Consider the following 24,059-nt stretch of genomic DNA (forward strand, 5'->3'; position numbering starts at 1 on the left):
TCTCTATGGGAATTCTAAACATAGGCGTTTCCAGAAATCACCACAGGCTACATGGAAGAGATGGGCAACACTGTGGAGAAGTATAGCCTCTTTTTGTAGTCCTATACGAAAACAGGAGTCTAAGATGCAGAAACATCTGTTGCTGCTTCATGTGGTGTCTTCTTCAGATGCTGACTTTGCAGCTGGAAAAATCTCTAAGGCAGCAAAACTCACTGCTATTTCAACTCTGCTGTGGTCTGGTTGGTTTCCAGATCATCTCTAAAACTGGCTGTGGATCCAGCAGGTGATGATTTGAGGGTCTAGTCCCAGCCACATTGTTGTATGGTAGTTTGTTGCTCTAATTCTCAAATTTGCCAGAGAACATGCCTGTTAAACACATCATCTTCTTGCTTAACCACAAAATGGATGAAGTTCCTACTTTCTGTCGGTCATTGTAGGTGAAAGTACAGTTGAGCATCTCCTCTTCAGTAAGTACTGATGATTTGTGCAATTCAGAAACAAGAGATTTTTGCTCCTATCTGTTCTGTTCTGAATCCTGAGGCAGTACCAGTTAACACCAGAAATTTTGCAGTCATGAACACATTTCTGAAAACTCCTTTTCAGTGCTGCTTCTATCACACCACCACATCTAGGAGGATCTGTGACAAACATGTTTACCAGTCTTGCTTTTTCCTGCAAGTTTGTTGGCTGAGTTGGATCTCCTGGCTGGATATCACCTCGGGCTCTTGGGTCTCATAGTCAGAAGCAGCACCAGTCAGCTACTCTCCTGCTCCCAACATTTTTGGACTTTTTCTCTTCCCAGAGATCTCTCTCAGAAGAATCTGTTCTAGGAGGAGTTTTAATGCTTTAATGCTGAGGGCTTACAAAACAGGAGAAGTGTGTTTTGTCTGTGATTCTGCAGAAAGTAGAACTGTGAGTCTTCTGACCAAATGCAAAATTCTCACCTAGCAGTAGTTTAAGACTTTAAAAGAACCTTCACAACTGAAAAATGATAAATATATCATTAATAAATCCTTCCCATCTATATCATGCAACTCTTTGTTTGTACAGTGTAACTCAGTCTGACATTTCTTGCTGAAAGGATAGTTACCCAAAACTTCTATTTTCAGTTTCTCTAAGTTTTCAACCTCAGTTTTCCTGTACTGTAAAAGTCTTGTGATAGGATTTTATTTTTTAAAGCAGCCAGTAAGAAATGAATAGGTTTACTAACAGTTACAGTTGTTGCAGTGCTGCTATTTGTGTGTTGTAGTTCATCCTTTGATAGGAGTGAATTATAATTATCCAGTTCTGAGATAAAAGCTGAAAGTGTGATGTATACATGGTTTGTACTCAAACAGTAGATACTTATTATTATTGGTCATGATCTGGTTGGTTTTTGTTGGATTTAAAAATAGCTGGTACCAACTCGAGTTTGTTATTTGCCAGAAAACTTGGTATAAATTGATTAACATGTTATGTTGTACCTGGTAAATATAACTATATGCTGGAATAGTGATCCATCTAGGTGACAAACTTGCATTACGAAGTTGTTGTTGTTCTTATTAATGTTAGTAGTATCCTTCAATTAAAAGGGAATGCATTCACCAAAACATAGGTATCTATCATTTAGAATGTGTTCATCGGATTGTTCTTTCTGAACTATATCCAGGTAAGGGTTTTGTTTGCAGAATTTCCTCAAATCTCGTGTTGGAGATGCAGTTAGCTCTCGTTTAGCAAGTGGACTCTGGGAACATTTCAGTTTCATCTTCAATTAATTTGTCAAGACAGAATGACAGATAACTTATTTTTAACAATTCTCTTTATCTGTTTCTGGTATATATGTAGGAATTGATTCTTAAAATTGTAAGTGCCTTTTGAAATGATTTGATTCAATAAATTACAGCAAGAGACAAGTGATGATTATGATTAACTGTCTGCTTTTCTAAGCCTCCGTTTTTCACAGCTTCGTATGTGGTTCGTCTGTCAACCCGTTTTGCTTTTATGCACTTAATGGAGCGTTACAGTTGTAGAATACTTTTTAAAAGTCAAGTACAGCTCTTTCATTAGCCAGCTGTGAGTTTTGTTAAAGCAGAAGGAATGACCTTAAAAAGTTAACTTGTTAAAGCAACCATACAAAGCCAACTTACACATTATCTTCACACTTAAACATTATGAAAACAAAATAATTTTTCAGGCCATGTAATAGGGTACTTTATGAAAATAAATCTTTATTTTAAGAAGAATAGGTAGTGGGGAAGAAAATGATACTTTAATATTCGCCATTTCTGACTGGATTGTTGTAAAAATAAAATAAAATAAAAACAATCTAGATATTTTCTTTCTGAACTTGACCATTCAAAATGCTAGTAAATTAGAGCTATTTTCTCTCTTACAATTAATGTCATTGCTAATTGCTGCTAAGGAGCAAAATCTGACCTTGTTTGCTTATAAGGAACAAAAGGTAATAGGATTTATTCAAAATTAAGAGAGTTAAAGTTTATGCTCTTTCTTGAATTTTAAGTTACATTAAGGACTGGTCACTCCATGTTGGCAGTTGAGGTATTTATACCATCTTTAACCCAATGGAAGATTTAGTTTTGTGATCTTCATAATGATAATGTTTAGAATTATGTTCATTGACAATAATCTCCTTGAAATCTCCTTGTCGTGTCTTCAGCAGCCACAATCAGTCTGGTGATTTCTTGGGGTCTTGGAAGTGGTTGTTAATTTCATACTGTGGCAAGAAATGACACCAAGTTGCCAGCTGTGATGACATGTGTTCAGTGCAAACACAATTGTAGGTGCACAGATGAAAGAATGCATGACAATTTCTGTTATGTGTATGCAGTGTTTCATGTTGTAGTATTGTAGATTCAACAAAAAGAGATTAATTTTTTAAGTGTGCCTGATAATACAAAGATTTTTAGACACAATGATAAAAAAATATATAGTCCTCTATTTTCTAATTGCTTGACTTTTAGAAGTTAGTGTGGTCTATCCACCTAGTGGAAATCTGTACTTTTTCTAACTGAACAGTTGACATTTGCCATAAAACTTACAAAATGGCAATTATGGAGATGTGTCCTTAAAGGGATTACTGGGAATGAGTGCAGTATTATTTGAAACGAGTGCCTTGTGCAGCATGGCACCACGTAGGGATTCAGGGACAAGTTCTGGATTTCAACAGCTCCTGGTTTGTTTCCACTTAATCTATTGGTTATGCTTAAATATTTTCTACAAGTGATAACTGCACTTTCATGTTTGTTACATTTGATGTTCAAAAGTAATCAGCAGCTTATGAAATGCCAACTGATTTTTTGGGAGCTCAACAAAATAATAATAATCATCATTTTTTTTTTCTTTTAAGAAGGATATGTATTTGTTCAGTATATTCAAATACAGAATTGATTCTAGTTGGAGCGCATTGTAATTTTGTCCACAGAAGCAGAAATGCAGTAGCTCCAGTGAACTGAAGATGATTTCAGGTGTAACTTGAGCACTGTCCCAAGCACTTCTCCCAGCTTCTCTAATTCACTTTGTTTTGTGCAAGATAAACAGGAGCAGCTCTTTTTTTTTTCTTTTTTCTCTTCAATTAGAATATTTTCTTTCTTATGTTATTTGCATTTTATACTCAGCTAGTTACATTTTTCATAAAAATTGATGTCTTCTGAGGAATCCAGGAAAAAAACAAAACAAAACAAAACTGGAAATTATTGATTTGTAGCCATTTTCACCTAACAAATCTGCACTTTCTTCTTCATGGTACTTCAGATGGTCATTTTTGATGGGTTCAGAGACCCTGCCTTGTATGTTAAGAAATCAACAGTGAGAGGACAGTTTCATTGATACATAAGCTGGTTTTGATATTCTGATGGTCTAAGAAGAATGTCAGTAACATGTAACATTTGCATTGTTTGGTTTCAGGCAAGACTTCTACATGTTAATACATTGTTTAGAACGCCAATACACTGGTTGGTACAAGTATTAAAGAGTCCAGTTCCATCAGTTGGTCTCTGCCTGTAGAAACTTGAGCTTGTCAGTCACCTGAACCAATATTAACTGAAGACTCTGGATGTAGATCGCAATTTGCTATAAACTGTGATTGACTGTTTGCATTTAAGGACTTGGTGACTCCAAAACTTTGGACAGAACTTGTTCTCCTATAATGAGTAATGATGTGTGTCAGAAGCATGGCTTCCATAAAGCAAATCTCAAAAGGCTGTTTTCTGTCCCAGTTAAGAATTATTTGCCCACCAGCAGGAGTGCTTCCTGCAACAAACTTTGGACCTGCAAGTTTTACTACCTCAGCTTCTGTTCTCAACTTATTTTTAAATCCCATTTTTCAGCTGTAGAATATGTTCACGTTAGTACTCAGGAATGCATTCAGAAGCAAATCTCTTCATGATCCCTGTTTATTTCAGAACACAATGAATCAGCGTTAGCAGAAAATGCTCATTGTGTCCACAGGACCAGACTAGAGCTAGTCCAACATAAACTCTTCTGAAAATGGGCATTACAATGGGCAGCGGATTCTCAATACCAAGTGGTTTGCTCTACAGTTCTGTTCCTCTTATGCTACAGAGTTCACAAATGTGAATGTACAGCCATCATCTCTTCCAGGATGTTTTTGTACTTAGGTAGGCTTAGATTCATATGTCTTAGTACTCCCACAGGTCTTGATTAGCAGAATTCTGATAAGTTTGTTTATTGTCTTATGTCCCTCCTTTAAAAATATGCATTTTCCTAATCTCTGAAAGGAGGAAAAGACTTCTTTGGTTTTGTTTACATCTGTGTTAACAACACATCAGCAGTGAGCAAGCATGGTTGACTTGTTTTCTTTGAGCTGTTATGTACACTATGCCAGCTTAGATTACTTGGGGCTATTTGACTTTGTGAGGGAGGGTCTGTTCACAACTCATGATGAAGGTGAGACTAGAATTGAAAAAGCATCCCTGTTCCTAGCATGGCATGGGGACTAACCTAATCAGTTCTGCTAAGAGGAAGGACTTCCCAGCCCTCAGTAGCTCTTTTCCAACAATGCTGGAAGAATCTAGTAAGTTTTATTGCATCTGGAGCGAAGTTCTTTAAGTAAAATCTTAGAGTCTGAGCTGATGTGAAACTCCCAATTTGAAGTAAATCTAGCTCCCTTATCAGTCTTGGTGTAGGGCTGCAGCTGAAAGCCTGAGCTTCTTTGCATCTGTGTTGTGGTACCTTAATCTGAGACCTATTGACCCCACATCTCAGTGCCTGAATTTTTGGGATGTGATTCCAGCTGCGTGTGTGATGTATTAACTTCACCAAGCAGTGTGGAAGACCAACTGCAGGAGTTTGCTTCCTTCCAGGGCATAATTTTTTGAAGTCCCTATTTCCAGACTGCGTTTATGACAAAGCTTCCAGATTCCTATGTCCAAACAAGCATGTAAATGGACAGAATTATAGAAGACTTTGGGAGTATTGTATCTGGCCAAAACTCAGGTGCTTCCTTTAAGTCAAAGCAACCAGGTATGACCCTGAGCCACCTGATCTAACATCAGAGTTGTTCCTGCTTGAGCAAACGGGTAGGACCAGATGATCTCTAAAGGTCTCTTTCAACATAAATTACTCTGTTCTAGAATTCTGTGGTTAGTATATTCCTGAGGAAAATGGCAGCTAAATGGCAGCTTGCTAATTGAATCAGATTGTTGTACTTATGTTTTTTTAAGCTTATCATAGGTGGTTTTGATTATCCTCAAGAACTCTGTGGTATACACAGTGAATATTGTCCATTGCAAATAATTGAAGCTTTGTTTTGAATTAGTTACAGGGCAGTGGTATGGATTTTTTTCATCCTTTTTGTCATACAGGTCTCAGAGAGTATCAGCCACCCGTTGTACCAGTGGCTCCATCTCCCAGCCCTTACTTGGATGTTGGCTATAGCTAAAGGCCAGACTTAACATAAATAAAATTTTATTCCTCTGTGATTGCCATTAGTTATGAGTTATCAGGTCTCTATATATGCTGTTCCAGGCAGATTTTTCCACTTCACATATTAGCTGGAAAAATTGTTCCTGCATTTATAGATATCATTAATTCAGTAGTGACTAATACTGTTATTCAGAATTCAGCAATGGACATGAATGGCACGATGGTTAAATGATAAAAATTGTGGCCTCTGTGTATGCTTAAATTCACTTTGACTGAGACTGACATTGCATTAGGTGATAAGGATCAACCTAAAAATTTGGAAAGCCCATTAAACGTTTGTTACTACAAGAAAGAACATTGAGTTATGTGGGACAAAGCTTGGTATTTCAGCAGTGATCTTTCATTTGGATTGTTCTTTTCCAAACTGTCTCAAATCCTGTTGAAAAATTTAGTCAATGCTTTCTAGTTAATGACAACTTCAGTGTGTTTTATAGTGCTCTGCAAAAATGTGTGTGATCTATTCAGTAGATTATGTGATGAGTTCAAATGTATTTTGTCCTGATAGAATTAGGTTTTAATCTTCCAGCATTTCTGCCTAACTACAACAACCCGGAAACTCCTAATTAGATTTTGGGGTTGGTTTCTTAATGCAGCAGCTGAAAATTTTGCTGTACAAGAAAAAGTTATTCATTAATTACTTTGAATAATTTTACGTTTGGGCATTTTTTTCATACTTACAGTATGCGTAACAGATATTGTATTATGCACGGTGTGGGAAAATAAAGAGGTGGATCACAGGAATTAACTGAGCTCTATTCTTGTTCACAATTTATTCCTGAATTTTTAATTTAATTAAAGGTAGAATATATTTAAAGTCTAGGAAGTGAGAGAACAACATGTAAAGATGACTGGTGGGCCAGTCTTTACTGCTATGTAAATGAAAGATTGTGATAAATTGCTTCTTTGTCCACAAGTACACTTAATTTAGGCACAGTTTACCACTGCACGCTTCTCTATTAGGGATCATTCTGTGTCTTAAGCAGTACCCCAGCCTGTCTGGAGGGCAGAAAGGATGCTGGTGGACACCATGCAGTTCTTCTTGATAAGTGGTTTGAGGTACCCAAGGGGTTGCTGGGCTCTGGACATTGAGACACACTGTTTTGACTCCTCTCTTTCCTATCCATATAGTCATATGTGGCATATATATGTATATTACATGAACCATGTCGGAAGACTGCAAGATGTAAGACTTTTTTCCTCAAAATTGACACAAAGAGCCTTCCAAAGCAAAAACACCCAAGAAGAGTTACACAACAAAACTCATGCTTATGAAATACCCTATGTGGCTTCTTTTCCCCTACTGAAGAGTTCCCTCAAACACTTCTTCGTAATGAAATATTCCTGATGCTGATCATGCCTAAAATGAAGTGAAGCCCAAGACGTTAATTTTATGAATCAGAATATAAAGCATAAAAATGACTCACTGTGACCAAAAGGGGATGCCTAATTTATTAGACTGTGGTGTCCTAAACCTGGTTTTGCTTGAGGTTTTTTTGTTTGTATTTATTAAATCACATGTAAGGATGAAGAGATTCTGTTTAAATGTTGATGGATGTAGACTGATGTTCCTCTAAAGATTCCCCAGGGTATCTCTTCTTTCTTCAGGTTAATTAAAAGAGCTAGGCAGTCCACTTCCTTGTACCTTTTACATGAATGCTAGTGGGTATTTCTCTAGGAAGGGTGCATATCAAAAAAACTTAATACAAGATGGACTCGCAAGGAATTTACAAAGCTATTACAGTTTAGCCTGCAGAGAATTCCTGTCCTTGACTTATTCCAAATGCGTTCTTTTCAACTCAGTACAAAGTTTTGGAACTGGCATCTGCATCTCTGTGTAGGATTTGCTGCTGTCATTTTTCATTAGGTGTCAAAGACAAGACTCCGGTGATGCAGCTGATCTTTTGAGACAGTGTTGTTTTTCAGTGTGCACAGGGAAAACCAACCAACCAACCACACACAACAAACAGAATTTTTATTTGAAGAGTGCAGTATCTAGTTTGGATGTGTTTTCTGTATGTTTTTATAGGTTCATGGATTTTTTAAATTTCTTTTTTTTAGTTTTCTGTGAGATCTGGGAAGATACATTTACTTTTTCACATGCTAAAGTTGCGAGCATTGCTTCTGTAACTGACTTGGTTTGGAGTGTATAAAATATTGAAAATTAGGAAACAACTTCTGAAAAAAAGGAAATATTTTTTGCTTTGGGCTTCATTGACAACTTTAGGAACAGAGATGTATTAATACTTAGTATATATTCTGTCTGAATAGAAGAAGGAAACTGGATTCCAGAACTTTGTCCTGGCAGTACAGCTTCTGAAAAGCACATAGCAATACATTTATTTTTCCTACACAATCAGATCTCCTTTTTTAATTAAAGAAAATGTTGGTTTGTGGAGATTAACACAGAAAAGGTTTGCTGCAGATTCCAAGAAGCGTCTTTGAAGAATGACTTTATTTGCAGTATTTCTATAATTCTTAGAATGGACTGAGCACATTTTGTAATTTAAAAACTAGTAGTTACAGGATCTGACCATTATTCTCTGGAAATTAAAAGCAAAAACTCATTAGCACCGGTGCAAATAGAGCTTAATCAAATCTACCAATGATAACCTGTGAGCACCTTAACAACCAGGAGGTTCCCAGTTCCCTTCAGTTTTCTGGTTGTGCCTCACAGCTGCCTTTGTTATGTAACTGTAGATGGCTGTGATATTCTGAAGGGGCTGTTGTAAGGCAAATGCAACCTATTTTCCTAAAATGCACCGTTGTATTTGGCCTAAAGCAGATGGGCAGCACTGGAAATCTACTGAAGCTTTTTAGAGATAACATAATTAGGTTGCCTTGAGGACTGTAACTTCATCATTACTGAGGGTTCCTACCTTGTCATCATCTGTGCTTGTTCAAGCAGTAGGAAGTCTGGGTTTAATAATAAAGGTTTAATTATATTTGGGGAGTTGTGTGGGGTGGACCCTGCACCTGTGCTGGAGCTGCCCAGACCGTACAGTGGGGCAGTTCCTGATAGGGCTGTGTCGTGTACGTGTGAATGCTGGGCCTTAAATCTGACACAGCTACACAAGACAAGGCACCATCCATCTTTGGGTTTCTTTCAGCAATGCAGAGGCTTTATTCCCTTCTGCGGGCAGAAACTGACCACTTTATTCCTAAAAACCAAGGTGAAGGTTTGAACTGTCCTCTGTTTAAATGGGAAGCATCACACTTGGGTCATGCCCATACTTTTTAAAATATGTGCAGAGGAAAGGCTGGTACCCAATATCTCATTATTCTGTAGCTCTACCTATTGTAATTGATTTTTCTGCCTTTTTACTCAAGATATTGTAATAAATTGATGCCAAATTTCAATTGTGGTATGTAGAGTTATTTTTTAGTAATTGTCAAAGCATTCATTATAATAGATACCATTTTCTCTTGTAGGTCTTCATTATTTCAAAAACATCGTGTTAGTAGGATCTCTGCAGGATCGGTATGTCCCTTATCACTCCGCTCGCATTGAGATGTGTAAAACAGCTTTAAAGGATAAACAATCAGGTAATAAATATCCCACAAAATAAAACAGACCACTCAGGCTAAACCTCATATGTCTCAGATTCATCACATTTATTTTTGGGTGCTGCTTAACCAAGGCACCTCTATTATGTGTCGAGACACTCTGGGCTTACTCCGTAGTAATGGAAAATCTATGGGAGAACGGAATTGCGTCCTGGATCTGGATCTGTGCTGTTCTGTTACATGCAGAAGGAGATGAGACTGAATAAATTTCTAGCTTATAAACTTAGCCAAAAGTTGGGCAGGACGAGCACAGTCCCCTGGTGTGCGAGTAGGGAGGACAAATAGCGTTGATTTTTGAGGACATCAAGTTGTAGGATGGAGCACTTGGGCTCTGTTTTGTTGAGGCTTAATACTAGCATTGAAAGCAAAGGTCTTTTCCCCATTTTCAGTGGTGGTTGATTGTTGTATTTACTGTTGAGGTAATGATGCACGACTGCATTCTAGCATTGCGTATTGACAAATACGTTTTACATAGTGTAATAATACTGATGAGCACATTTTTACTGTAAATGTACAAATAACTAAAATGTAGAGCTTCAGATTATTTTTCTGAGATTTCTGGGAAAATTAAACTACTTAACAGAACAACAACATAACACATATCATTACCTCTCTTATTCTGGAATGTATTCATGTTGAGTTCAAGGTCAAAGAAACGTGTTTCTTTCTGGTGATTCATACAGTCCAACTTCTCTTTTCCTCTACAGGACCAATTTATGCTGAAATGATCCAGAACCTGCTTCTGCCAGTTCTTCAAAATAAGGAATGTAATTTGATCCGTTATAATGTAATTAATGCATTACCCAATACAGCAGATTCTCTCATAGGGAGAGCTGCACATATTGCTGTTCTTGATTCAGAAATATTTTTAGAAAAATTCTTTCTTGTTGCTGCCCTAAAATATTTTCAGTAGAGAAAAGCATTATAAGAGACTTGGTATTACCTCATTAACAGATGAATCAAATAATGTGTGGTATTGAAGTATAGCTGCAGCTGTATTTTAAGAGATATTTATACTTTTTATATGGAAGATAATTTATATCATCCACACTTAGGGCTTTTTAACATCAACTTTACTTTCTAGGTAATGTGACTGTGCAATATTTTTTTATTTTGTTCTTTTTACTTTTCTATTACTTTTTCTTAATTTTGGGTACCTGATTATTTGGAGATTAAAGCACAGTGTGTACTTTTTGGTTGGTTTATTATTGGCTCGTAGACTACAGAAGACAATGTTACTTGGCTGCGTTTTACAAGAGGCTTTAGATGCCAAAATAAATTGGATTTAAAAATTCTAATAAGGTCTTACACGTTCAGTTGTATTTTAGCACTGTAGGAAGTTTAACTGGAAACACAATGAGCTGCTAAAATACTGGATATTTGAAAATGATTATATCTGTGGGTCTCACAAAGACCATGACCGAATTGTCTGTTCAGATATCACTACAGCTTCACTGTTTTCTACAAAATCATAGTCATCATTGGTAAATACGCTCTGCCTGTGGGAATAGATTTTCTACTGATCTCAAAAACATGTTAGTTTACATACTCAGTTTTATTACTGGAACTTTAGTTTTCAGAAGCAAATGGCAACTAAGGATTTTTGAATGTTTAATGATAGCTGCCTTCAAATAATTGGGGTTTTGCAAACTGTATTAAGATTGCTCCTTACTCTGTCAGTTCTTCGGAAGAACGGGGACAGTTTTACATGGACTTCCTTGTATGTACGTTAAATAAGTAAATGTTATAAATTTCTGCAATACTTTTATGAATTTAAGCAATTTTTAAATATTGTTAAAATGTTTTATTGACTATGAAGTATTGTAAATATAAATCAATACATCTTCAAATGGGACGGTATTGTAAACTTTACCTGTTTAGTGATACAGATAAAATGTTTTTGATATACAGGAATGTTAAAGGTCTATTGACTTTCTACTGGTGCTGAACAGCATTAAGTTTGGGTTCTCCTTCCCTTTTCTCTGTTTCAAACAATAATTCACTAAAGCTGGGGGGAAAAGAGTTACATGTGCATTCACTAATTGTAAGGAACATTTTTTGAAAAATATAAATTTATTGTATAATGCATGTTTATTTTTAGCATTGTGTTATTGCATCTGGTGTTAATAAAATGAACAAATGACTCTAATGGAAGCAATTAAAGAAACTGAAATGTTCTGCTAATTACCAAAATTCTGGGGAGGGTTTTTTGTATATAATTAATAATTTTGTATTATTTGCAATTAATATAGCAATAATAGTTTATAATGAAGCAATTTTGCACTTGGTATGGTTTATTGTATAATACATCCTTTGTAATATGTATTTTTTTCCTCTATAGCTTCCAAGATGCTCAAATGAGCATCTACAGTTTGGAAACGCACATACTTAAAAGAGTATTTTATCAAAGTTGTGTTAGGCAAGTCCTTATGACACAAAGATATCTTAAATATATTCCCACTATAACAATATCTACTTTTATTAGTTTTCATTATGATGTTGCTACTAAGTTCTAAGTATTTAACTTATATTTTGACATCTCAACTGCTTTTATTTAGCAGTATTGTAGTACTTGGCTCCTGGCTAAAATTTGAATATCAGTTTAGGGAGCTAGATGTACAAAATGTTCCTTGATTCACAATGAGGAGGTTAAACTATTCTTAGTACATAAGTATTTGGATGTTTCTGTTGCTATTGAAAAGTGTCTGTCTTGCTGTGTCTCTCTTGGAATCCGAAAGTTTAAAACATACTTTTGTGATCAGCAAAGCTGAAGTAGCTCCTTGAGGAGGCTTGAATTTGGTTTGTTCTTTGAGGAAAGAACAAACCATGTTGCAGGAAACCATGTGATATTTGCATGTAAGTTTATCAAGGAACAGGGCAAATTAATAGAACATGAAATTCTTTTTCTCTCCCCTAATTTATATTGCCCGGTGCAGTCCATATGTGCTCTGACAGCCCTCTCAGTACTGTAGCTTTTTCGGGGGCTGAGAACAGTAGTGAGTGGCCTGATGACCCCAACATGTCCTTAAAGTGTATGAAGTTCACATTTATGCTTACAGACTGTAGGGAACGCTTGCAGGTGCTCTCTGAACAACCTGTGCAATCTCTGCTGCTTTGGCTAGCTGTGCGTGTGTTGTGTGGCACACTCCCCCTACACTGCCTGTTTCTGCCTTCAGTTCCCCAGCTAGAAATACCGGCTCATGTACATAATCCAGTGTCACCTGGTGCAGTGGCAGCAATAAAGTGCTCCAACGCGCCCTTGTTTCAGTCAAGGCTTCATGCTCCTGCAGCGTTAGTGACCTCTCCTTTATGCAGGTATCCTACAGCTGTTTGAAAGAGAATTGTGCTGCTTACAGAACGAGAGAGAAAAATCAAGGTCTCAACATTCCTGTAGAAAGCTGCCCATGTCTGTTCCCTGAAGGCAGTAGGTTGCTACTGTTATTTCACAAAGCTCTCAGCGATACTATTAGGAGGTCACTGCATAAGATCACGTCTGAACTTTTGTTTGCCAATTGAGAAACAGAGCTCATGCTCTCCTGTGGCAATTACCAGGCTTTGCTGCAGAGCCAAGATATTCCACATTGTCAAAAACTTACTCTGTGACCACAAAACACCGTTCATTCCAAGCCAGTCTAAGTTGCAGAGCCCTGAGCAGGTGTAGAGTTCAGATAACCAGGCTTCTTGACCCGGCCTGGGAGGAACAGGAGACGCTTGGGCAGGATCAGCAGTGCTGCTTGTGCTGCTTTCCAGAGAGCCCCAGGGCCAGCTTACACTGACCTGCTGCAGAGTTGGTGCTGGCCCCAGGTCCTCCATCCCTGCTGTTTAGAACAGCAAAGCAGAATGCAGTCGGATTTGAAGTAAATTATCAGTGAGCAGAGCAAGGAAAACAAAAAAAGAAGAAAACATTGCATTTAATCATGCATGAAGCGCAGAATGCCTGTGCCATGTGCTACGTTTCTATTACTGGTGTTCAGACTTACTGCCTCCTTAGCTAGGAGATGTAGAAATACATAATTCAGGAGTAAAAAGTGAATTTTGCATTTTTTACAGCAATACAATGAAGAATAAATAAATGCTTTGAAGACTGCAGCTTGGTTTTGGGTAGAATAACAGTTCCTAATTGATCCTACATTGCTATTTACTCCTTACCATTCGAGATTGCACATAAGCATGATTTTTCATGGATTGTGTTAAGCTGTTAAGGAACAGAACTTACTCTTACTTGGTACCTGCACTCAGCTTGGTATGAGTGTTTTTAAGGTAAGGATTTCATGGTGGCTTTTGCTGTGTTGAGCATATGCGTGATAATTTCTTGAACTTGGCATAGGTCTCTTTGGGTTGTTTTGTTTGGGTTTTTTTCTTGGTGCTTTTGGACAGAAGAGCATTTTATTTTTCTGCATGAGCCACCAATATTCATTTTCAGTCTCTCAGATCCAGTGGCCCAGCATCTTCGTGTTAGAATAAAGAAAAAAGAGTGTCCCATTACTTTTGGTCTCTAATGTCCAATTAACTATGTTATAAAATGCTGATTGAGAAAATGTCACACATAAGGTAGCCAGTTAAATTTAATCACTTCCAGTGTGTAGGCATTGCCAGATGTAGTGCAATAAACTCAATGGAGCGTTGCTGCTGTTAATTTACCAAGGAGATTTACTTGCTTAACCTCTTCCAGGTGTGAACACAAAAATGCTGGTTTAGATGCTGATCTCCCAGAATGACTGAGTGAAAGTCATGTTCTGCAGCTTAGTGTCCGTGGACAGAGTAGTTTGAATCCTGTTTTATGGAAGAAGTAGATAACCTGAGATGTTTGGAGAGTGACAAAAAGCAAACATTGCCATATTCCAAGCATTAACTGGAGCTCCACCCCATGAGCACAGGTGTTACTTCTACCAGGGTTAGGTTTATACTGGGAGTATTAAAAGCACTTTTGCTGGGCGCACTGGGAAACTGTAAAGTGCTGTCTGAAGTCCTCTGGTGCAGCACTTGGGTTTAGTTGCTGCATTTCTTGCACCCTTCTCCCTGGGATGGTGAATAATGCCTATTCTAGTGCAGAAGAGGCACCGGCTGCAGGACAGGACTGAGAAACATAAAGTTTAGTGTTAAATTAAAACGTTAACTATTATGTTGAAGTAACATTCTGGTAGCTTTGAAGTTATGCTGCCTTCAGGGGCTAGGGATGCTCTGGGTCTGCATCACTGTGGCAGCTGCCTCAGTTCTTTGCTGTAAATAGCCTCATAGCCTTCCTGGTTTTTGTGGGTTGTTTGTTTGTTTTAAGAAGGAAAAAAACCACATTAGTGGGGCTGCAGTACACATTTGGTGAAGGGGAGGAAATGAGTTATTTCAGTGGCAAACTTCATCGCGTGGCAGAAACGAGATGCTGCAGCTTTAGGCAGCGGCGGGAGGGGCAGCTCATCTCTCGAGCCGCTCCAGCAGACCGGCGGTGCCTCCAGCGAGAACTCGGCTCCCAAGGCGCCGTTCACCTCCCTCTCTCGGAGAGAGACAGCGGCAAGGGAGGAACGGGCTTGTTTCTGAGGCCGGTGGAGCTGCGCTGCACAAGGCCGCTGTGCTGCACAAGGCCGCCGCGCTGACTGGAACCGCGTTTCCCGCCGCTCCCCCTCGGGCTGGCGGCCCCGCCCCAGGCCGGGCGCTGTCGCCCTTTGCGCCTGCGCGGACGCCTGCGCCGCAGCCTTCATGAGTGCCGGCTCGGCGCGGCCATGGCTCTGCGGCTGCTGCGCGGCGCGCCAGGAGCAGCGAGTAAGAGGCGGGCGGAGGGTGGGAGAGGCCCGGCTTTGCCGCCGAGGGGCTCCTCGGCCTCTCCGCGTCCTCCTCACGCAGGGGAGCTGGGAGAGAGGGGCGGTTACCGGCCGGGACTGTCGGCGCCGGGGTTGCTGACGGGCGCCCAAGATGGCGGTGGGCGGGGGCCGTGCGGCGCCACCCGCGGTGCGACCCGCGGTGTGGCCCGCGCTGTGACCCGCAGTGTGACCGCCGCCCCTCCCGCCGGCCGCGGCGCTGAGGGGTCATGCGGTGCTACTGATTTTGCCCCTCCCCCGCTTTCTCTACAGGTTTCCTACATTTTTTTTCCCCTCTAGATATTAATATGCTCCCTTGTATTGCAAACTTACTGCTGTCAGGCCTCACTATCCGTTCTGGAGGTTTTTTTCCCCTAACCTTGCTGTCACTTTTTAAACGACGGTAAAATATTAAGGTATGGTTTTATATTTCTAGAATAGCTCGAGGGAACTTGCTGTGACCTTGAAAGTTATTGCTCCCTGTCCTTTATGAGGAAATTCAGGTGATTTGCTCATGGAGAAACTTAAGAGAACAAATGAAGTAGTTTACAGTGTCTGTTCTTAATCTGTTCTGTGGGGCTGCAGGTCAGGCCGCTCCCTTCAAAGGTTGAAATTTCTGTGATCCTATTGGTACAATGTTCCTGAAACAGACCGGTAGCACATATGTTAATGGGAGAGCTGGAAAGGATGTTGTTAGGTATTTGTGGCCCCTTCTAGGCTCTATTTGGCCATGGTGAGGTTTGGCTGATGCCCCTGTCCCCCACATATCCCAGTGACCATGCAGCTCTCACTGCAAGAATGGTTTTGTATGATAAGTCGTGCTCTGTGGGCCACTTCACAAGGCAGATGTTGGGTGTGCAGCAACCAGGGATTTTCAACTTATTTTCAAATGCAGCTATATAATTAATAAATCAGATGGCTTTGTGACTGCCCATAAAGGATGAAGGAGTCAAAGATCAGTTTGTAGAATGTGGTTTACTGGTTGATTGTTCATTTTATTTTTTTTCAGAGGTAGTTAATGTTCAACTTTTGTCACCTCAGTGTCAAGAAGAATGTATTTTGATCAACAATATCAAGTATTGCAAGTAGGAAAATGGATTTTGCCTCTTCTCTGCTGACTAAGACAACCAATTTCTATCAGTACCTTAATCTGACTTTTATTTGAACACGGACTAGAATATCAGCTTTAATTTAATTTTCTAGCTAGCTTCTCTTTCAGCTTGCTGAAGAGTGACAAGATGCTTGGCAGGAGTAGAAAGATCCAATCTATGCAGAAGGATTAGATTCTTCACTGTTCATAGACCCATTATGTCATGCTTAAAGCAAAAAAACCCAAAACATTCCTTTGGGGCACTGGCAACAGTTGGCAGGCGTAATAGTTTATGTGGCTGTAGGGTGTAATGTTAAGTTTGTGGTATTTTAGGGTGAATGAATATGTTGATTCTGGGAATACAGGTGGATTGTTGGTTGGTGTATATGTAGGTGAGCCAAATCCACACTGCTTGGGAAGGTTTCCTGATATGATCTCTTCGGCAAGGTAGAATATTAGTTTTTTCAAGTGCTTTGCTCCCAGGTTGGTGAAGGGAGGATTTCTGTTTGTGTCTCCCTGCTTGAGAAAAGTCAGAGCTGCTTTAAGCCTGTGTCCATAGCTAGAGTATTTTTAGAGGGTATTTTATGCTGTGGACATTTGGTTTTTTAACCAAACACAGAAATATCAGTCGTTTTGAGAGATATTCATAAGTAATTTTTGACTTGTTTATGACTCTTGAATTATTTGACATAATTATATGTACACCTGTGGTTTTATACTACTTGAAAGAACTTCAGATATGGCTATTAATAGGCTTTCTTTTACATTTATGTTAAAAAAAATGTTAGTAGGACTTCAAAAGAAAAAAGTTTACACTTCTAATTAAAGCATTTGCATGCAGTTGTATAATTGAACTTAAATGTGTTCAAATTTTGTCCCGTTCTTGAATTATTTTGCTGTCATAAGGGAAGCCCAACTATTCTCTATCAACATTCTGGAAAACCTGTTACTAAGGGAACAACATTTTATTTTTTTTAAACTTTTCTTTGGGAAAGCAGAAGCTTTTTCTGACTCAAAAACTGTTGGAAATGAGCCAAGACCTGGAAATCAGCAGGCTTCTTGGGGGAGGTTAGGACTTCTCCAGGAAAACAGAATGTACTGGTCTGTGCTAGCTAATTACTACTTAGAGTCTAAAATACAAGAAGATAACAGTGACGATAAGTTCAGGCAGTTTAAAATACACTGTTGATGTGAACTGAGTTATACAACTAACACAGTTTTGCCTGCATATGTTTCTAGGGCCAAAAATAATTATCTATGCTGATTTCTTAGGTGTTCGTGAGTTGAATGTTAAACTAATATTTGGAGTTTGTTTTCCTGCCCTCCACTCCATAGTTTCTGAAGTGAGGGTTTTTCAGAGGTGTTCTGAACAGCCATAGAGCTACTTGGTATTAAACTCAAACATTTATGCCACGTGTCTGTTTGTTTGATAGAGTCATTGCTGCTTTGCAGCTCTCTGAGAAGCACCAGCTCTAAGACAGGAGGAAGATCTGAACCTGCTAAGCAGCCACTTAAGAAACCAAAGTTACCACTAGGTCGATTTGATGAACCAGAGGAGTCCAGTATGGAGAGGGAACCCCTGGAAAGTAAGTCATGGTTTACAAAATCAAAAGCCATGTTTTAAAGGCAAGACCCTGTGATGCAGTGCCAATGTCAGTTTAAGAAGAGGGGTTGGCATTCAGCACTCTTCAGAATAGCTTTTTTAGCTTAATGGCTTGGAAAAAAACAGAGGCGGGGCAGTGGGCACAGATTGAAGCAGATTATGTATGAGGGAAAAAAAGCTTTAAAACAGGGGTGGTCAAACATTGTGACAAGTCACCCAGAGAATGTGATCCCCTTCTCCTGGAGATACTCAAGTTTGACTGGATGTCCTGACCTAACATCAGCCTTGCTTTGAGCAGGGTTGGGGCCAGATGTCAACCAAAGGTGCCTTCCACCATAAACTCTTCCATGATTCTGAGAAATGTAGCTGGTCTGTTACAGTACAGCTATGAATCATGGTGGTGAACTCATGAGGGCACCAGCTACTTTTTATGATCCCAAAAACCTGTTTTAGTCCACAAAAGATTTCTGATTCATGCTGAGTTTCATGGTCAGTCTTTCCCCTAAGCTTTATAGGCAGCGTTTTGAAAGGCAACAAGAGATACTGAGTTTACCGAGCTGCTCAGTGGGGTCAGGGGAGACCTAATGAGCTGCTATTTTTGTTGTGTTGCAATGACCTTAGTGGGGCTACATTTAGAGAACCTGACAAGATTGGGGTGCAGATAAATCACTGCTGAAGTCACTAGAAACATACACATTTTTATCAGACAGGAAAAAGATACAGTCTCTTTCTTCCTCCTTTTTAATTAGCTGTCTTCCCTAACTAAAAGTGGTAGTTGTGCTTTATCTTATTCATCATGGTGTGATGTTCTGCTGCTGTTTACCAGGAGAGATAACCCATGTTTATCTATTTCGAGGTCTGTAGGACAAGCTTTTTTTAATATATCAATAGATTAATATGAATATCCAGATGATAAAATCACTGAAACATTACAGTATCATCACCGAAATGGCCGCAAGCAATTTCAGATTGCAGTTCACTTGGGAACTGACTCAGAGTTACTGTGTAAGCAGCTATTTAATTCTTGTCCTTTTATTCCCAAGAAAATAAATGCCATCACTACTCCATTTAAAACAAATGCATAATTCTTGTATTTTCCTGAGATGTTCCATGTTTAGAACAGGACTCAAGGTTTCTTTTTGCTTTAAATTGAATTGTACCTGTATTTTTTTACATATAACACCAGCAATAGCTTGTTAGAATGCCAGGTGCCCATTGTATCTTTGATGGTTATTAGGAAAAAACATAAGAGTTTAAGCTGGCCTTTTGAATTCCCACTGCTGTGTAGCTGTCATGGAGAAAGCTTTCGAGCTTCTGCATCTGCTGTCAGCACATCGGTACTGCTTGGATATGGGGAAGGTATCTACAAAATAATATTAGATGCATTTGCACTCCCATGTACTGCCAGAGGTGCTCAAATACTGATGTTTCCTATCTTGGACTGCATGAATTTTTAAACGGGCATCCTGATATGTCCTTCTGTATAGCCTGTAGCTACATGAGTCTCCCTTCATCACTGTCCTCCTTTTTCTCTGCACTCCAGCATTTCTGTTTGTTGTCTTTTCTCATTTTCAATCCTGCTGCTCATTACTTGTCTTGCCCACCAGGGCTGAGTTATGGATACGACTGAGGGAGCCTCGAGTTATGTGTATTTATGGGAGGCTGTGGAGAATCAGCATGGCAAAGGAATGTGTGGGGTACAGAGAGCTTCAGAGAGCCGCACAGTCTAGTGCAGGGTGAGAAAACACTCAGCCTAGGATGGTGCTGTGCCCAAAAGTGCTTCCCTGGCCTAGCGATGCCTAGTGGGATGGTCACTGTGCAGCATGGGTGGCGTGAGTTATTCTGCCTAAGAGAGGGCCCTGAGTAAGAGAGCACGGAGTAGCATAAGGACTGTGAGGTGCAGAAAGGTACATGGTGTTCGAGTAGGTGGCATAAGCTAGTAGGGGGCTTGGAACAGAAGCAGCACTGCTAATGTGTAAGTTTAGCATGTCACTCGTAAGAGAGATTGGAAAGTCGCATTCATACTTTCCTTAGGAAGAGTCTCCATCTTGTAAAAGGGCATCACAGTGACTTAGCACGCTTAGGTTAAGTTGCAGAAGGGGAAAAGTCTAACTTAGCTTTTTAGGATGTTCTAGTACCTCCTGTGACTGAGGTATCTAGTCTGGCGTTGATAAACATCAACATGCTATTTCTTGAAAAACATACCAGCATCAATGAAAACACGGTGTTTCAAATACAAGAATAAATCTAAAATCTTGGCTAAAATTTTAAAACTAAAGCGAAAATTAAAACCTGCGTGCTTAGAGACCTAAACAAACACAGAAAGTGACCTGGTGATGTAGTGAACATGTTTACAGCATACTTGAGTGAGGCAGGTTCTCACTGCGAGTTAACAAGAAATTGTGGTGCTTTAGTGCTTTTGGATATGAAGTTGCTTTCCCTTTTGCATAACTGAATATGGTAATGTATTCCTAACTGTAGTCAAAAACTCTCTTAAACTACTGTTTTATGTTTCTGGGAAATGTTTAACTCAAAGTTGCCTTTAAAAACAAGAGAATTGATTTTGTATTTGAAAATGAACCTAAGAGGCAAACATTGTAGATGGTGACATCTTTATATTTGTCAACATTATAGGCATCTTAATGAACTTTTCCTGTCATTTTAGAATTCCCTGATGGAATCAATCCTACTACAAAAGAGAGGGGTGGACCCAAAGGCCCTGAACCTACACGTTATGGAGATTGGGAAAGAAAAGGACGTTGTATAGATTTTTAATGTATAAATGTAATTATTGCTAATAAAATATTTCTAGTTGTTGAAAAATATAATGTACAGAAAAATCTCACCTAGATTTGTTGTGAAGCTTGTTTCTGTCATGCCTGTGAATAGTTTTCTGACACATTATGTAAATAAACATGATGCTGCAACTCAATTTTTGGAACTGTTATTTGCTCACTGTACACCTGATCTTTAATGCTATTTACAGTATGCAAGTATAAATGCAAGTGCAGTAGTGTGAAATTGGTAGTCTGGATCTTACTGAGATGTATAAGGGCTTGGGTTTCTTCACGTAAACATTTATGTAGTGTCTTAAAAGAGCTTTGCAGTTCATGAACGTAGATAACGGTCATCAGAAGTACAGCCATCTCCGGGGGCATCAGCGCGGAGCTGATGTTCACATTTAGCACAGTGGTTCGTCCTGTTAGAGTGGGCTGGAGTTTCTTTCCTGTGTGTGCAGAGGGGACAGAAACTCTCCTTTATCCTATCTCAGATAGGACAGGCTGGAAATGGCATAATGGAAATGGAGCCTTAATTCTGTGAGGGACAGGTTGTGATTGCAAATAGCACAGGGGTGCTTGATATGCAGTTCTGGAGTACTGTTCTTTATAACCTAGCTTATTCTGTGTTATTTGCATTAACTTTGCCTGGATAAATAGAGATGTCTGTTTGAAAGCTGGCTAAATGCTGCTCGAGGAAAAATAACATTACTATCTCATACCTTACGGTCAAAGGTCACTAGTTGCATTAGATGATCTAATATTGCAGGTCTTGAAACAAAGTTATGTGTCATTGCACTAAATATCTTTCAGTGAGACTGAGCTCAGTTCTTCATTCAAGAAATTGCCTAGTCGTAAATACTGTAGTACAGTGTAAATCTACCACTTGTGTGGGTACTTACTAATAAGAATAAGCTGTCATTATTAAAATGTGTGAACATGTGCTCTATTTCTTTGCAAGTTCTTTTTGATTGCTCAAACAAATGGATCTTCTCTAGTCTTCAGCTGTAAAAGTTTTCTTCATCCCTTTGTGTTTCCTTCCTGGTGTTTTGCTGATTTTTCAGCATCTTATCTTTTTTTCTACCTGCTGCAGCTTACATATTCACAGTCCTATTAGCTGCTTTTGCCACAGCACCACAGTGGGCATTAAAACTGAATAAAAGTTCATCGGAGAGCCCAGGACAGTCTCCCGTTTTATGCTCTGCATTTCTTATTCCTATATGGATATTTTTGCCCTTTGCTAAGCAAAAGCACGCCGTACCTGAGTGCAAGTCAGCTTTACCTCACAATTTCTGTTGGTTTGCATTACTCTGGCTCTGTGTAAGAATTCAGGGTTTTGCCCAGCTCTGCCTTTTGCATTAATTTATCAGAGTGTTTAAGTGTCTCAGTCTTATTGTAAATAACCTCCCTAAAACTCGCAGGACTTGCAGCCAGTGGGGAGGCTCCTCATTGAAATCTGCCTGTTTGCATACCCAGTGTGTATTTTATTGATGTAGTATCATGCTAGTTGTAAGTTAAGATATTTGACTCAGTGCTGCGATGCTCTACAAAAGTATTAAGTCTGTTCCACTAAGTTTATCAAAATGAGGTTTACTAAAGCGTGTTTTTCATAAAATCTGTTGACTAGTGGTAGTTATATTTTGAACCTTTAATCTTCTACAAACTTGAATTCTGCAGCATGTTTTGGATATTGGAAAATTGGTTAGTTTTCATACCTGATTCATTCTAGCTGCCCTTGTGTAGTGTGATGGCTATGTTTTCCCAAAATACGTTGACATTTTCCGTTACCTAAAGATATGCTGGGTCAGCTATCTTTAATATATGCTGTTTATTAAAACACTTACTTCCAGTAAAGCTTTGCCTCTTTAGTTGCTAGTAGGTTGGGAAATACTTCATCACACAATACACCACCTTCTCAAATAGGAAGCAGAAATTTTAATTGGAAACTTCTGCCTTTTTTGCATCATTATTAATAGGCTTAACATCTTAATTAGCAAAGAGGCAGTAACACCACCGCAGTTATTTTATTTTTGAATTCTAAACCTTATTCTCATCCATGGATTGTTTGCATGAGTTAATTATCTTCTCTTACCAGGTTTTACCCTTCCCAGCACACGCTCTGTGAATGTTTACGGGGTTCCATTGCTTGGCACTTCTGATTTTCAACCCTTAATTGGCACTTCAGCAGACGGCAGCTGCAGTCCTCCCTCCCTGCCTGCAGAACTGTGCCTTGTTGATTTAGCATATAAAGAACTGGTCTCACTTTTCCGTGGTTTTCTTTATGTTTCAGTTCATTATCTTCCATCTCCCCTGCTTTGTGGTCAGGGGCTGCTCTCAGGTGGGCGATGGTGCCTCTGTTGGAGCCACAGGCAGTTGTCTTTGCTGGAGCTCAGGAGAGTTCAGGCACTCGCTGTCTGCACCCGTTGGAACACCTGAGTTTGGAAGCTGCTTCTGAGGGTGCTGGCTGTACCCACAAGACCAAGTGCCTCACAAGGGCAGGGGTTTGCTTGCTTTCAAAAAATAAAAAGGCTCCTGCTAACTAGTGTTGTAAACAGCTGCCAAGGAGTTGGCACTTGGGAAATGGAGGGTTCCCCTTCAGTCTGGAGGAGCTTCAGGCCCTTTTTACCACATCCCAGGCCAGTGCCAGTAGCCACCAAGTATTTGCTTAATTTTGTTAGGGAATGTGCCAGTAAGAGATCAGAAACTGAAAGTTTGGGCAAGATCACAGAATCACACAGAATCACAGAATGATAGGGATTAGAAGGGAACTTGAAGGTTCATCTAGTCCAATTCCCCCACCGGAGCAGGAACATCTAGATGAGGTTACACAGGAAAGTGTCCAGGTGGGCTTTGAATGTCTCCAGGGAAGGAGACTCCACAACCTCCCTGGGCAGCCTGTTCCAGTGCTCTGTCACCCTCACTGTGAAGAAGTTTTTTGTCATATTTAAGTGGAACCTTTTGTGTTCCAGTTTGTACCCACTGCTCCTTGTCCTATCACTGGTTGTCACCGAGAAGAGCCTGGCTCCATCCTCGTGACACTCACCCTTTACATATTAATGAACATTAATGAGGTCACCCCTCAGTCTCCTCCAAACTAAAGAGCCCCAGCTCCCTCAGCCTTTCCTCATAAGGGAGATGCTCCACTCCCTTAATCATCTTCATGGCTCTGATAGCACATGGTGGCCACTGGGTGAATGCCAAGGGGCCTTTCTGCGTTGTCTCGCAAATCGGCCTTTACCAAAAAGAGAAGTCCTGGGCTTGGGTACCACTAAGTCCAAAATAATGTCCTGCAG

At 39.6% G+C, this 24,059-nt stretch overlaps 2 protein-coding genes across 2 annotated transcripts in view; both read left to right on the forward strand.

Moving 5' to 3' along the window:
• FAM135A (family with sequence similarity 135 member A) overlaps positions 1–10,420 on the forward strand; it is a gene marked incomplete at its 3' end in the record, with an annotated part of 75,276 nt that extends 64,856 nt beyond the window's left edge. Inside the window, exons 20-21 of the mRNA XM_080342526.1 lie at positions 9,373–9,486; positions 10,215–10,420. Of these exons, the coding sequence (XP_080198652.1) occupies positions 9,373–9,486; positions 10,215–10,420 (320 nt within the window). The remainder of the gene's footprint in view (positions 1–9,372; positions 9,487–10,214) is intronic.
• A 4,785-nt stretch (positions 10,421–15,205) lies between these two features.
• LOC308038771 (stromal membrane-associated protein 1-like) overlaps positions 15,206–24,059 on the forward strand; it is a gene marked incomplete at its 3' end in the record, with an annotated part of 119,745 nt that continues 110,891 nt past the window's right edge. The window contains exons 1-2 of the mRNA XM_080341606.1: positions 15,206–15,261; positions 17,820–17,972. Coding sequence (XP_080197732.1) covers positions 15,222–15,261; positions 17,820–17,972 — 193 coding nt within the window. The 5' untranslated portion in view covers positions 15,206–15,221. The remainder of the gene's footprint in view (positions 15,262–17,819; positions 17,973–24,059) is intronic.

The sequence above is a fragment of the Nesoenas mayeri genome, assembly GCF_963082525.1.
Source record: "Nesoenas mayeri genome assembly, chromosome: 3".
In the NCBI taxonomy this organism is placed as follows: domain Eukaryota; kingdom Metazoa; phylum Chordata; class Aves; order Columbiformes; family Columbidae; genus Nesoenas; species Nesoenas mayeri.